This window comes from Oryzias latipes, chromosome 3 (assembly GCF_002234675.1).
Source record: "Oryzias latipes chromosome 3, ASM223467v1".
Lineage (NCBI taxonomy): Eukaryota > Metazoa > Chordata > Actinopteri > Beloniformes > Adrianichthyidae > Oryzias > Oryzias latipes.
Genome location: NC_019861.2, coordinates 22,273,526 through 22,288,397, shown reverse-complemented (window position 1 = coordinate 22,288,397; position 14,872 = coordinate 22,273,526). Strand labels below are relative to the sequence as shown.

General features: G+C 37.7%; 1 protein-coding gene across 2 annotated transcripts; it reads left to right on the top strand.

Moving 5' to 3' along the window:
• The first annotated feature begins 679 nt into the window (after nucleotides 1-679).
• Nucleotides 680-4,065, top strand: irf8 (interferon regulatory factor 8). Of its 2 annotated transcripts, XM_023953506.1 has the most exons (9): nucleotides 680-784; nucleotides 923-1,112; nucleotides 1,337-1,520; nucleotides 1,691-1,791; nucleotides 2,014-2,071; nucleotides 2,425-2,472; nucleotides 2,580-2,969; nucleotides 3,080-3,195; nucleotides 3,293-3,490. In XM_023953506.1, exons 2-9 carry the CDS (start codon nucleotides 942-944, stop codon nucleotides 3,488-3,490), a joined length of 1,266 nt encoding a protein of 421 aa, XP_023809274.1. In that variant the 5' UTR covers nucleotides 680-784; nucleotides 923-941. The 2 variants fall into 2 exon arrangements, with proteins under 2 accessions (XP_023809274.1, XP_020569339.2); XM_020713680.2 differs by lacking the exon at nucleotides 680-784 and having other exon boundaries at nucleotides 942-1,112; nucleotides 3,293-4,065.
• Nucleotides 4,066-14,872: the final 10,807 nt, after the last annotated feature.

Sequence of the window (14,872 nt, the reverse complement as noted above, 5' to 3'; positions counted from 1 at the left end):
ATAGTACGGAAAATACGGTAATATCCAGTTTGTGCCTAAAATTGCATTTTTCATGTAAGAGTGGCTTGTTTTGTGTACAAAAATAGATGAATTATATTTATTTTTAAAACCCACGTTTGAATATGAAGAGCTCTTAGAATAAATTGGGAACCATTCGGACTTTGGAGGTTATTTTACAAATAAAATGAGGAATATAATGGCAATCCTATAGTCTAAATATATATATATATATATATATATATATATATATATATATATATATATATATATATATATATATATATATATATATATATATATATATATATATATATATATATATATATATATAAATAAAAGGATAAAAGAATTAATGCATGTTTATAATTGATGCTGTATCTGTTTATGTGAAATGTCTGAGAAGATATATCTTCACATTGATTCGCCCACTTCACTTGTCTCGTTCGTTGAAACCTTTTCATCTTTATGCGAGTGGGAATGCAAAACATTTTTGTGTCAAAACCCGCAGCAGAATAACTTGTGATTGTCTGGTAGAAGCTGCTTTACAACAATCTCCCGGCCAGGCCATTTCTTGTAAATCGCTCAGTTCAGAGAAAAACGTCTTCCGGACTGGGCAGGCTCAAAAAGCCACGTGTGCGCTGATTGGTCAGCATGAGGAAGGGCGGTGAAGTCCCGCCCCCGCCCAATAATTCATAAACTTTGGGCCTGACTGTGTCTCGCATTTGATTTTAAGTGACGGTGGATCTATCGATCAGCACCACTCACAGAACTCACCTTAACTACTGTAAGTGCTTTTACTTCTTATTGTTTTTGTTATTCAATATTATTTAATTTCCAAAAACCTAGAAAGTTAAATAATTTGATTATTTACTAATTAATACATTAATTGTTTTATAAATACCTTATATTATGTCATCTACAGAGAAGAGCGGTCTATCAGGATGTTGAACTCAGGGGGTCGGAGGTTGAAGCAGTGGCTGATTGAGCAGATCCAAAGTGGGCAGTATTCCGGCCTGCAGTGGGAAGATGAAAACCACTCTATGTTCCGAATTCCATGGAAACACGCAGGAAAACAGGATTACAACCAAGAAGTTGATGCGTCCATTTTTAAGGTGGAGGCTTTTCTGTGCTTTTTTATCCAACAACAATCTAAGAACATTTTGTATTTAGCAGCATCATTTGTCACACTTTTCCTTCGTTACCCAATGATTTCAATATTTTACGAACAATGATTAGTATTTATTTGTATTTTTTAAATAGTTATAATTTTTTTTGTTAAATTTAAGGACTAAAACATCCAGCACCTCTCTAAAACTGAAATGTCCCCCTTCCACAGGCTTGGGCTGTGTTTAAAGGCAAGTTTAAGGAGGGAGACAAGGCTGAGCCTGCAACATGGAAGACCAGACTCCGCTGTGCCCTGAATAAAAGTCCTGACTTCGAGGAGGTGGCCGAGCGATCACAGTTGGACATCTCAGAGCCCTACAAAGTGTACCGCATTGTGCCCGAAGAGGAGCAGAAGAGTGAGTCTTTTTTTTTTATGGAGGTGTGCGTGCTAAGTTGTGGTGAAACTAGAGAAGATGTTTCCATTCCCTCTTTGTTTGTGAACAGCAGCAGACATCCTGACAGATAAAATGACAGTTACCGTGTTTAAGACAGTAGAAAACCTCAATTGCTCTTCTTCCATTCTCAGATGGTAAGAGCTCCATGATGACCATCCCAGCACCCACCAGCTCAAGTGATATGAAAGACATGGACTGCAGCCCTTCAGAAATAGAAGAATTCATTAAAGAGGTAAGATTAGCCTTTATTCGTTCATTATTTCTTATAGATGTTATCCTGCCGTCTTGTTTCGAGATGAACCTCCACATTAATTGTGATCCGCTTTGCGCGCCCAGCTTTTTTCCTTTTCAACCCTTGTAGCGCTGCGAACGCACGGACTCCGCTTAGCTCTATTGTGTGTTGTATAAAGGTATTGTTTTGACAGGCTCTAATTTCCATGGTGTCTTTTTGCAGGAGGACGGCTGCAGCATTCAGGCCAGTCCAGAGTACTGGTCCCAAGGCAGCATGAATGGTGAATTTAACTTTCTTCTATTCACATGAAATAAGACCTTTCACACATAATTTAGGTCTCTGGTGTCTTCTTGAGTTGTTCCTCACACACTGAACTGTCTCTTCAGGCTACTTCAGTTCTAAAAAACAACTTTCTGTGAAAAAAAAAAGAAAGCCCAATCATTTTTCTCATCGGTTGAATTCTGCAATGGAAGAATTGACTAACATCCTGTTGAACTTTGCTGACTTAAGGGATTATTTCTTCGTGAGATTGTGTTAGAGACTGTATTTCTGATGATGCAGCAAAACAATGACATGGCAGAGTGGCTGCAGTCACCGTGTTTAAAAATGGACTCTTTCTTTTCTTTGTTACAGCTTTGCCATTGAATCAAGACCCTTTACCATCAAGCAGCCTAACTTCAGGTATTTACTCACGTTGACCATCAAAGCATTGCAATAGAAGCACTAAAAAGTACTTTATTGTGTTGAATAAATATTGATAATCTAAAAATGGGTTTTTCTCCTTCCAGCTTTCTCTCAGCTGATGATCACTTTCTACTACAGAGGGAAGCTGATGCACAGCGCCTTCGTCACTCATCCCGAAGGCTGCCGCATTTCCCCCCAGCAGCCCCTGGGACGAGGTGCCCTCTACAGTTCAGACAGCATGCAGACTATTCATTTCCCCCCAGCTGAGCTCATCGAGTACAGCGAGCAGCGCTTCGTCACTCACAAGCTGTTGGGCCACATTGAGAGAGGCATCCTGGTGCGTGCCAATCAGGAAGGGATCTTCATCAAGAGGCTCTGCCAGAGTCGCGTCTTCTGGAGTGGGCAGGGAGATGTGGGCCAGTACAGCTCCATGCCCTGCAAATTGGATAGGGATGCCGTGGTGAAGATTTTCGATACGGGAAAGTTTTTCCAAGGTGAGCCCGCTGTGGCATGATTTCATTTGAACACTTTATGAAAAGAAATGTTAGATTGACGATGTGATAAAATCTTCTCAATATTTTCTCCTTTTTCTGGAATCTTCCAGCTCTGCAGTTATATCAGGAGGGTCAGATTCCCGCTCCCGACCCCACAGTGACTCTGTGCTTTGGAGAGGAGCTCAGTGACTTAAACAGCGCAAAGAGAAAACTCATCATTGTGCAGGTAAATCCACATCAAGTGTCTCACTTTAAAAGCTAAAAATTTGCTAGAACTCAGACATTGACATGTTTTTCTTTTGTGCTCCCTCCCTGGCTTGCAGATCAGTATGGTGAACTGCCAGCACATGCTAGAGACAATAAATGTTCACCGCTCTCAGGCCTACTGCAGCAACCCAAACCTGGAGATGCGGGATGATCTGGCCACTGAGCAGATGGCGCGCATCTACCAGGACTTGTGCAGCTACAGTGTTCCCCAGAGGTCAACCTGCTACAGGGACAATGTGTCCATCACTGCCTGACCCAGAAGCAGCACCACCTGACAGGAGCCCGCCAGAATGTCCTCCACCCAAAAAAAAAGACATATCAGGGATGCTTTTCTTGCGCACAATGAAAAGGTGAATGAGCACACATGAAGGCAAGGAAACACACATCCTTCTCTGCTGATAGTGTTTCCAAGCTGAAGCTCAGTGTAAAAAAACTACTGTTTTGCTTGTAAACATGGCTAGCACAAAACTGTCCTTACCCTCTGCTTGATTATTAAAAAAAAAAAACATATAAAATACATATATTACATGTTATTATATGTCTGGATTCTGACAGCGGTTTTATAGGTGTTGTTCCCAAAACTAGATTTTACTTTGTCATCATCTTTTTTGTGTGCAGATTTTCAGGTGAGTTGCCAGTTCGGTCATCTTAGTCCAAGCATAAAACTCAAAGACATCAAAGATATTTTTGTAAGAGAAAATGTGAAATATTCAATGCAATGGGGCATTAATGCACAGATAGGTTTTACTATCAACTATTGTTTAGGTTTACAGCTTTATTTCTTCATGTTTTTGTAAATTTATTTTCAATTAAAGTTTTTAAAGCAAAACTATGTGTTTTGGTTCCTATTTTCCTGTCATATTACAACAATGTGGACTTTTGAATTTAAATAAATTGAAAATATTTGAATTTTTTTGAATCACATTTTTGAATAAAATAATTTCAGTCAGACGACTCATGCAGTAAAGAAAGATTTATTTCCATATTTCTTTTAGTTTGGCGTAAGGCTCCGTTCAGATTCACAAAACAAGGATCTCCATAGAAAACTTTGGGTATAAAATTACCCGTAACGGAGCTCACAGGTGGAAGCCGGGGAGGAGGGTGGGGCGACGAACGCAGAGCTCGCGGAAATGGATGAAGAGGGATTGGACCGCACACCTGGAGCTTAAGTAGACGCTGAACAGGTGAGTTGATTAGACTGAACCGCCCGCAGGGAGGAGTCACCAGGTAAACGCACTGCTTGAGCTGCCTGCATGAAATACTGTATATGAAGGGCCAAAGTCGCCTCCACCTTCTGAGGAGACTGAGGTCCCTTGAAGTGTGTGTGCCTCTCTTACGGACTTTTAACCCTTGTGCTATCTTAGATGACCCCACCCTTACATTGACGTGCTCTCCCGACCATGACAAAGGGGGAAAGATTTCCTGTAATCCATGGACACGAGTGAAGATCACAAATCATTGAAGAAAAAAGGTTTAACGCACTGTCTAGTGGGTCTAGATGACCCAACTCCCAATGTTAAAGTGCCTAGGATAGCACAAGGGTTAATGACTCTGTGGTAGCCTCTGCTATCCACTACGCCGTGGTCTGTTGGGGAGCAGGCAGCACAGACCGGGACAGAAAGAGACTCAACAAGCTGGTCAGGAGGGGCAGTTCTGTCCTGGGCTGTCCACTGGACTTTGTGGAGGAAGTGGGGGGAAAGGAGGATGTTGGTCAAGCTAACATCCATCATGGTCAACACCTCTCACCCACTCGAGTCAGACAGTGGAGGCGCTGCGCAGCTCCTTCAGTTGCAGACTGTGACACCCTCCATGTAGGAAGGAAAGGTTCCTCAGGTCATTCATTCCCACAGCTGTTAAAATGTACAATGGCAAAGTTTAAATATGCATGTACAAAACTGGTTATCATGCATCCATAGCCCATCTGAATATATTGTCTTTTACTTTATTTTATTTTATTATTACGTATAACATATGTTAAGTCGTAATAGTGTATATAGGTGTAGATTCTTCTTCTTGTTAAATGTTATTACTTTTGTATTTTTGCACATTGTAAACACCCTTTCATTCTTTTTGCACATTGCTGTTGTTGTTCTTCAGCACTAATCCGCTGTAGTAATTGAATTTCCCCAACATGGGATCAATAAAGAATATCTTATCTTATCTTACTCCCAAGGTCGTTCATTTTCAAAAAAAACAGCACGCGTATAAAGGAAAAAAATTGCAAAATTTGGAAGCTTTTGTTCAGAAATATCACAATACAAAGATTCGGAGAAGGTACATTTTTAATAAATTAGTTAAATATAGGTTACTTGGTTTTATACTGTCAGTATTACTCTTTATTTGATGTAGTTTCACAACCTATCACTTTAGATCTTAGGTAATGGCACAAAAAAAATAGATTTTCTTGTCATGATTATATCTTGCAAACTGCAAAACAAAACTCCTAAATGCATTTGTGTACAATTTATGTATATTTCTTTTAATGCTAAAAAATGACTGTATCCAGTCTAAACCACCATTTGTTTTACCACAACTTTGACTCACCAACAGAGGCTTGATATTTCTAAATTCCTCCTCTATAAACAAACATCTTTGAATAAAATTTAATAAACAGAGAGGATGAGTTCTTATGAATAAATTGGAGATAAGATAAAGAAACAAAGTTTAGATCAGTAAATAGCTCCAGAACAATAAAGGCATCTTATTTAATTTTCTAATGACTATGCACTAGTGCAGTCCAACCCCCGCATCCTTATGTACAAGGATTTTCAGTGTCGGACTGGTTTTTCTGTCGGGCCGCTGAACAGACTTTTTTATGTGGGTGTGTTTTCACTTCCCATCCAAAAAACCTTTGGTTTCCAATTGTCGTCTTACGTTGTGGTCACACATTTTTCAAATACCTGTTTTCTGTGGTTAAATTTCAAATCAGAAGAGATGAGTGTTTTTACTGAAACCCTGCTTGAAAACAGGCCTGTTAGCTGATACACATCTGTAAACCTCACAGCTTAATTTAAACGGAAACGTTACCTTTTGGTTTTGGTGATGTCTGGAACATTTGACGATTGATTTATGAAACCTTTTTTTTTTACTTTTTGGCTACTAAATAAAGGTTTGATTGATGTGTGACACAAAAATAACTTTTTCAGAATAACCTTGTCAAAAATAAAAAGGTCACGTGCCCTCAGTAATCAAACAATATTTTTGGATAGAGCAAGTCCCTTGACTTAGAAAAAAATCATGTATTGGTTCAATTAACACAGACGGCTTTTTCATCACGAGTTCTGGTGTGCTTCTATTTAAATGTGGTGGATCTGGTTTAGTTCCTCAGAACAGGAACTTAGCTCAAAACTGTCACAGAAAACTGACTTCCCCCCTTTTTTCTGTCTTCGTTTTTTCAGGGTTGGGGTAGCGCAGTTCTTTAACTGCATTTAGTCTTTCCAATAAAACCAGGTATTTAACACATTTAAAAAGGAATACACAAATTTACAATCAAACACCAGCATAATTTCTGTTACAGAAACAAAGTAATGAAGGAAGATAAGGGTAAAAAGTATAGTTTTTACAAAAATACATTTTTTGGTATTTTTGAAAGGAGCAATGTGATTAATTTAACTAGAAGGGACATTTTCTGTTGTGAAAATTATATATATTTTTCAACTTAAATTGTTTTTTTTTTTGCTTTTCTCATTGTGTAGTTTTATTATTATGTCAGTTTATTCCCATCAGAAACCTTTAAAAATATTTTTAATTGGTTTGTCAAAGTTTTGTTTTAGGAAAGCTTTTTATGTTTAACGAAAATAAATCTTTTTTTGTATACAAGGGGAATCAGCGTTTCAATATTCTGCAGCTAAAATCTGGAACAGCCTCCCTGAAGTCGTAAGACAGGCCTCTTCTGTGTTCATGTTCAAATCTAGACTTAAAACATTTCTGTTTAGCCGTGTATATGACTGAAAGGTCCTATCTGCACTTTTCTTTCCTTTCCTTCCTTTATTTTTAAATCAATTTTCAATTTTTTTTTTCTTTTCTTTTAAAGTAAATTTTACGTTGATTATTTCTATGCTGTATTGTGATTTTAATGCATTTTTCTGTTTTGTGAAGCACCTTGAATTACTTTGTGTACGAATTGTGCTATACAAACAAACTTGCCTTGCCTTGCCTTGCCTTACTTCACCAGTGTTATTTTTTTTATCTACCAACAAGCTTTTTTTAATATACCAACAAATTAGTATGGTAGAAAAGTTATGACACATGTCCACATTTTGTTTTTATTTAAACTTGACATCTGTGCTTTTGTTCTGGAAGATTGTCTACTGGTCCTCTTTTTAATTTGCCATTACAGCAGAATAGTTGTTCACACTGCTATTTTTACATTGATGGTTTTTCTTATAAATGTTGGTTTAAAGAACAGGAAAGTTAAAACGGATCATTTAGGTTACTTCCATTTTTTTTCTTTCAATAAAATAAAGATCAAGAAAAAATAATTATGACAATATCACAACATCTGAGCAACATGGAACAAAAATTAATAGAAAAGGCTTTAAATTGTTGTTTAATCTGTTTAAACAAATCCACTTTGGGTTCAGGATTTTATTTTTACCTTTCAACTTTGCTGGAGATACAAGATGAAAAGAGGATTACCAGCGTCTGTGGATTTGTTTTGTACTTTATCAGTGTCTGCAGTTTGAGTGTCTTCACATTGCAACACGTCTTTGTGGCGTCTGAGGCTTCCCACAATAAACCATCAGAGACAAACACGACTGATGTTGCCATCACGTACAGCAGTGGCCATGTGCTCCTACGTTCAGGCTCACTGTGTTGTTAAGGACTGCTGAAAGGAAGAAGCTCTGATTTTTGAGAACGAAGGCACTTCAAGGAACTCAGCAAAAGAGGAATAAGAATACATTAGGGTTTTTTTTCAAACATTCAAAAACACATTTTTTGTCTTTCAAGATTTGTGGATAAATCTGCTCTGCTGATTCATCATTTACTCTCCCAACATTGGGCTGCAGGCTCAGTGCTGACCTTTCCATTGCGTGGTTGACTCTCTGCACCGTCTGCATTGACTTCACAAGTTCTGATGGAAAACTGTTCAAACTAATAAAACATGTGTGGTTGATATTTTTGTCTGGTGGAAAGTTGTGATTTACTAAGAAGCTGTGTTAAGCAAGCCAGGGGGGCTGCTGCCCTAGTGTATTCTCTGGGGAGCGCTTTGGTTTAGAAGCAGCATGGGGTAGATGAGAATAGGCATTCAGAGAGGAACTGGGAGAGCGCTGAGGACGCTCGCAGTGGAAGGACAGGTGGATGCTGAACCCACATCCTGGGACTCAGGGAAAAAGCCACCTAACCACACATGTTGTGTTCACAAATACACACATACACTCACACACCATGCTACTACAGCCGCTGACCAAGGATCAGATCCTCTAAATTGGTATCAGTTCGTGTCCTTAAAACCAAAAGTATATCTAGCTTCTTCAAGTTTGAATTCTTCAAGGTTTTAGCCAAAATAAAGGTGTAAACTGTACAAAGATGAATGGAGGAGAACATCAAAGGTCATCCTTTATACACTACATAAATAATGTTTTATTGGTGCACGAACAGATGGAGCCCCTGGAGGAGAGTAGGAAACATCTAACATGTAAAAGTGAAGATAGGGAAGTCAGTTGAATTACAGGAAAGTAGTTTATTGTAATCAACCATCAATTTTAATAAATGGTAAGATCAGAAAAAAACTTTTTTTATGTTTTTTTGTGAATAATCTTTTTATTCAGATGTGTTTCATTCAGTCATTGGCTGAGGACTAGATTGTGTCCTCACTGCTGCACTCTGTCACAACAGTGATCCCTGACTGACTGTTTGTCTCTGGACAGGAAACGCGGGTAGAAGCCCAAACAGAAGATCCAACACAGAACTTCTGCCATTAAAAAGAGGAAGGATCTACACGGCCTACACAGGCCTGAGGAGGCAATTAAAACCCCCTTGCAAGCAAGGTGTTTATTTAAAAGTAAAACCAGTGTGGAAGTGAATGCTCGAATTGGTTGTGAGAATTTCAATAAATGCTTTTGAAACTTAAAAAAAAAAATCAGGTAAATCACAGTTCGTGTTTTTCTGTATGGAAACAGACCGAGAAATGTACTGAAAATAAACAAGGTGAAACTGTGAGCATCTTCGAAGGTAATAAAGTCATTAAACTGAGAGGATTTATTGAAACAAATTTCAGATTGTAGAGAACAATGTTTTTTGGAACCCTAATAAGACACATTAACCCATCTTTGGTACTTAAATATTTTTGTTTCATTTTCAAAAAAACAAAACCTATTAGTAAAGAACAGATCAATTGATTTGAACATGAAGGGGAAGGCCAGGGTGGGGTGACAGTCCCCGAGGAGCCAAAACCAAAGGAGCATGCGAGACTCACAGTTCAGTGATCTGTGTGTCTGAGCGCGCTCTTCGTGCATGCAAAGCATTGAGGTGTGGGGTTGTGGGATGCCAGAAAGGTGATAGTTATGAGCAAACAGAATGATACCTGTGAAACAGACTCACTTTGATGCACAATTTCACACTTCACTCCTTTAGTTTATATGTTTAAGGTTTCAAGAAGCAAAAGAATCTAAAACAAATCAAATCAAAAACTTGCATGTTCAGATCTGTTTAATGGAGAATGCTGTTCAAGATGCACATCAAAAAAGAAATGCAATTTCCCAGTTATATAAACCTCAAAAGTACCAAATAAAAATTATTTTAAAGTTAAAAAAAAAGAGCTAAATTTGAGAAATACTGTGGCTTTTTTGGAGCATTTCCAACGGTGAGAAAGGGCATTTTTTGCTTCTGCTTCTGACTAAACTTTGCAGTTGCATGAATTTTTATTTGGCTAACATTGGCTATTGTGAAAGTGAAATGCAACAAAATGAATCATTCAACATCACAGTTTTCTTATCTTTTTATGTTATTTTTTTCTCTTTCATTTGTTGCATCTACAAGTGAATCTACAAAAAAAACATTAATTTTTTCTGTGTTATTTTTTTAAATACCCACCAGTCAGATACAATATTTTTTTCACATCATCCCCAGTTTCTGGTAAAACCTATGGACAGTTATATCTCAGGACAGATGTGCAGAATTTTTACAAATATTACATGTAATCTTTGCAAATATATTGGTACGGATCTTTTATAAAATTGTGGAACATTTTCTGTTTACTTGTGACTTAAATGTTTTTTTGACTTCTTTTTGATTTTTTTTCCTGCTTTATATAATTAGATCTGAAATGATCGTACTGTTCTTTCCATATTTCTCCCTTGTCCAAAAATGATTCTGACTTTTTTGATAGGTGATTGCAAACCCATTTTGTTGCAGAGCAGCATTTCACAGCTTCATCAATAAGTACATTTTTTATGTTGTGTTTAATTAAATACAGATTTGAAGTGACCATCACAGAATGGAGTTTTATTTTTATTCCAGCTTTTTGAACAAAGACGTTGCAAAGGTCAAGTCCTGTTTCGTGATTTTGTCTTTTACGCAGCAAAAAGGGGATTTAAGGACTTTGAACTGAAACATGCTGTAGACATTTAGTAATTCAGTGATAGAGAAGCAGAACCTTTGTCGGAAAAAAAAGGTAGTTTTAAATTGTATTACTGCTCTGACTGACAACACGGCTTATTTCCGAGTTTAGCTTCCTGACACGCTGATCAGGCAGCAGGTGCTGCTGGGATGGATTATTTTAAGTTGCACTAAATTGGTTCCACTACAGCTAAAGGAATCTCTAAACCACAGGCCCGAGCAGAAAGTGCAGTCACGCTACATACTTCCTTATTTGAAATGCCAGTGACCATCACATGACAACACTGGAATTACCTGTAAGACAGTAGTATTTTTTGAAATAGACAGTCTGAAGCAGTTAAAAGATTGACTGATGATGGTCTGCTTTTTCACTTATGTAGTGTAGCTGACATAAAAACAAACATTGTGCTGTGATTAAAAAAAGTCAACTGATAAGTGAACACTTGGAGAAACCTCCAACATAACTGCAAACAAGACAAATTGCAGAGTTTTGCTTTTTCAAAATGCGACGAGAGGTTTAGGTGTATTTTTAGGACCAGATTTGCATTTTTCTCTGCTCCATTGTGCACCTTTGAAGAGACAGTTTGGAGGAGCAGTGAGGTAGAACTTCTATGGCTAGTTAACCATGATGGTTTGCACAGTTTACAGTTCACATCAATAGATGTGAACTGTAAGGGAAAAACCTGCTTATGTAACACTAAGCAAAAGGCTCATAAGAATCTGAAAAGTGCAAGAAGACAGTGAAACTTGTGTAAAAGAGGAACTGGATTATTGATGGAATTTGTATTCTTGTATTGTTTTACATGAAATGCTGTTTTTAGTTTTTACAAATGTAACTGTCTGCGTTTGGATTGTTTGCCTTGGTTTGAGCAAATGAAAGGCAAACAAGTTAAGAATCCTTAGTTGTACTAGCTTTCAGTTGTTTGCTGCCATCTAGTGGCAAAAATTGATACGCCTTTCCCAAATTTAAACTGACATGATTCTTGATTTTTTTTAAAGTGGATGACTTCTTATCATAGTTTGAGTAATTATTCTAATCTTTAAAACAAATACATTAAAATAAAATAAAAATTGTCAATCTTATTTGTGGCTAAACTAACCTAACCAAAAGCGAAAATACATAAATATAATTGTTATTATTAAACAAACAGGCAAAGCTAAAATAACGTTGGATATCATAAAAAGAAGAAATTATGGGAAGAAAAAACAGAAACCAGAAGAAACAAGTCAAAGAATAAAATTAGCAGGTGTCAGCAAAACAAAAGGGAAAATGCTCATGGTGCGGTCGACCGAAAAGCCTTTGCATTTCGCTATTGTGACATACAGAATGAAATCTCTGTGTTGTTTTTTTTCATAGTTCCATGTTGTTGTTTGCTAAAGCAGTTTTGGTGAACCAAGAATATCCTCAACTCTGCAGCCTGTGATCACACCAAATTCTGTGGGAATCAGCAGGTATTACAGAAGTTGGATAAATAGATCCAAGTGCTACAAAGATGTAGACTACAATTGTATAAATTGTCGCAGCCAAATGCTTAACTACCACCTCACATTCTTTTCCCAAAAATCACAGTCTTACAAAGGCCACTTTTTTTCATATATTGGAGCACCTGAACCTTTAGAAGTCTCTGCACGGGCATGATGCAAAAACAAATGTTTCATGGTTTAACATGACATACAGTCATTACTTTTGTTGCATTTACAGATTTGTAAAATCAGTGTTAATTGTGTCTTGCATGTGAAAAGTATGAAAGGAAGTCATGGTTTATTTTTGGGTTTAAAACAAAGAGTTCCCTCAAAGTTCAGGGATGTGAAAGTACCTTTTGTGGTGTGAACAAGCATGTTTCCATGAAGAAGATATTTTTTTCTCCTGTAACTCACATGGGTACGGAGACGTTCCCTTTTAGTTTTACGCTGTAAAACAGTAAAAGTAGTAGCTGCAAACTTGGTTAAAGAGGCAGCTACTTGACTCTTTGAAAGTTTCACAGCTGTGTGTGTCGGGAAAGAACGAACTGGAACAACATTAGTCATACCACAAAACATGCATTCACACTCGACACAGGACTGCAACTTCTTACACATAATATGATACATCCAAATGCATAAACACAGTACACACGTGTTTCATAGACAGCAGAAATATAATTTTGGTGGAACCTCTGAAAACTGTGGCTGAGATTTACTCCATGTCTCCTTTTAGCTCAGCCAGTTCACAGCCTGTTCATCGCACCGTGAGGAAAATTAATGTGAAGTCAAAAGAGGACCTGCAACCCCCCAACACACACACACACACACACACTCTCCTGAGTTACGATTTCCCGAGTTTCCAGGGAAACAGCCTGAACCATCATACATCAGTCTGAGTGTCAGCATCCTCCTGAACAATGTGTGACCTCTGGGCGTGATGAGGTTCATACAAGACAGGTCCACATTATATACAAACACACTGCTCAGCTCACACAACCTGTGCTCTGAAGAACACACTGCAACCACAAATAAACCTGTCAGGATTTTAGAGAAGTTTGAATTTCGACAACACTTGATTTGATTTAAGCATCTGTTAATAGTTTCTAAAGTTAAAAGTTATAGAAATGTTTTGATTAAAAAAATGGAAAAGTCAGGCATCTCTAAAGTTTTTTGGCGCTCTATGAGAAGTAATGTTATTGGACAAACTGTTTCATAATTCAACCAGTACTCTTGATGGATATGTAATGTAAGATTCTGAGCAAAAAAAAAAAACGTATTCAGCATTGTAATTGGAAATCGTGCCTCTAAAATCACTAAAATTAAGTGGGTCCATTTATATTCATGCATGCATCATCACATACATTCCTGCAAAAATTCATTTGTAAAAGCCAATTTTTCTATTTTGCATGACTACTAGTACTTGCTTTTAGTTCATTTCTTATTTTAATAAAAAAAAAACTTAAACCATTTCAAATAATTTAATTTTTTTCAGTAAAAAAGGAAAGAGTATTTAAAAATGTGTTGTGTTTTATTCCAGGGGAGGGATGCAGGCTCTTATGACAGTAAACTAACTGGTTTGATGGCAGTGTAGCCTAGCTGGAGGTGACAAGGTTACAAAACAGTGTGGACCCTGGGATTGGATCTATCTGTATGACTGTCTGGAAGCATGACAGCTCTGGGTTTAGTCTGCACCCAGACCTCCTACAAGCATGTCTCATTGTTTACTGATCCAGGCCTCACACTCCTCCCTCCGCATATCTATCAATCCAGCCGGACCACACACACATATGTGTATGAATAAGACAAATACAAATACACACAGCCTAATGCAATGGTTGTTGTCTTTGATTAACCTCAACACAATCCATGGAGTTCAGAAGGTGACTGCAGTTGTTAGTTTACCTCAATTAGACATGACATTTACACTGACACTTAAACTCTTGAGCAATCACTTTTATTCGCTGCAAATGAGTAAACCTAGCTCTAGTTCCATAAAATATTGTAACCTTGACCACTCATTTCAGTTCTCAAAGAGAATGAGAACGATGATCTCAGTTGGCATGAATTAAGACCACTCTCTGCTCTAGTGCTGATCTACGTCACTGGGTTCCCCCAGTTACAGATGTGTGCTTTTGGGAGCCAGACTCCTGCTCTTTCCACAGGCAATTTCCTGTAATACAAGAGAAGTTTGTGATGATGAGCTCTGAGATAGCTGATGCCTGCTGGTGATACCTGTACGCTGGGGAGTTCTGTCCGTGTCTGAACTCAGAAAGGCTCCTTACCGATACTGACTCACCCGATGACTTCTGCTAGCTTTCACTAATGTGAAATGGGAAAAAAAGAGTAGCACTTGTTTTAAAGTGCTGATAGCTACCCATTTATGATGATTAGCCAGTGTACAAAAATCAAACTGGGTCTGTGCTGGTTCCAAAAAAGTGGTGGATTCGATTTTAAGACCCCCTTTGATTGAAGCAGGAAGAATCCATCCCAAATATTTATCATCTACCTTTGAATTTTGTCTATTTCTTTATTGTCTGGCTTGTTCGACCAACTCTGAATACAAATTTGTGCTAATCTTAACCAATCCCACAATACCAAACTTAACCTGCTAG

Coding starts and splice junctions, on each gene's coding strand:
- irf8 (XM_020713680.2), top strand. CDS start 942: ATGTTGAACTCAGGGGGTCGGAGGTTGAAGCAGTGGCTGATTGAGCAG. Junction 1,113..1,336: donor TTGATGCGTCCATTTTTAAG/GTGGAGGCTTTT, acceptor CCCCTTCCACAG/GCTTGGGCTGTGTTTAAAGG. Junction 2,072..2,424: donor GTCCCAAGGCAGCATGAATG/GTGAATTTAACT, acceptor TCTTTGTTACAG/CTTTGCCATTGAATCAAGAC.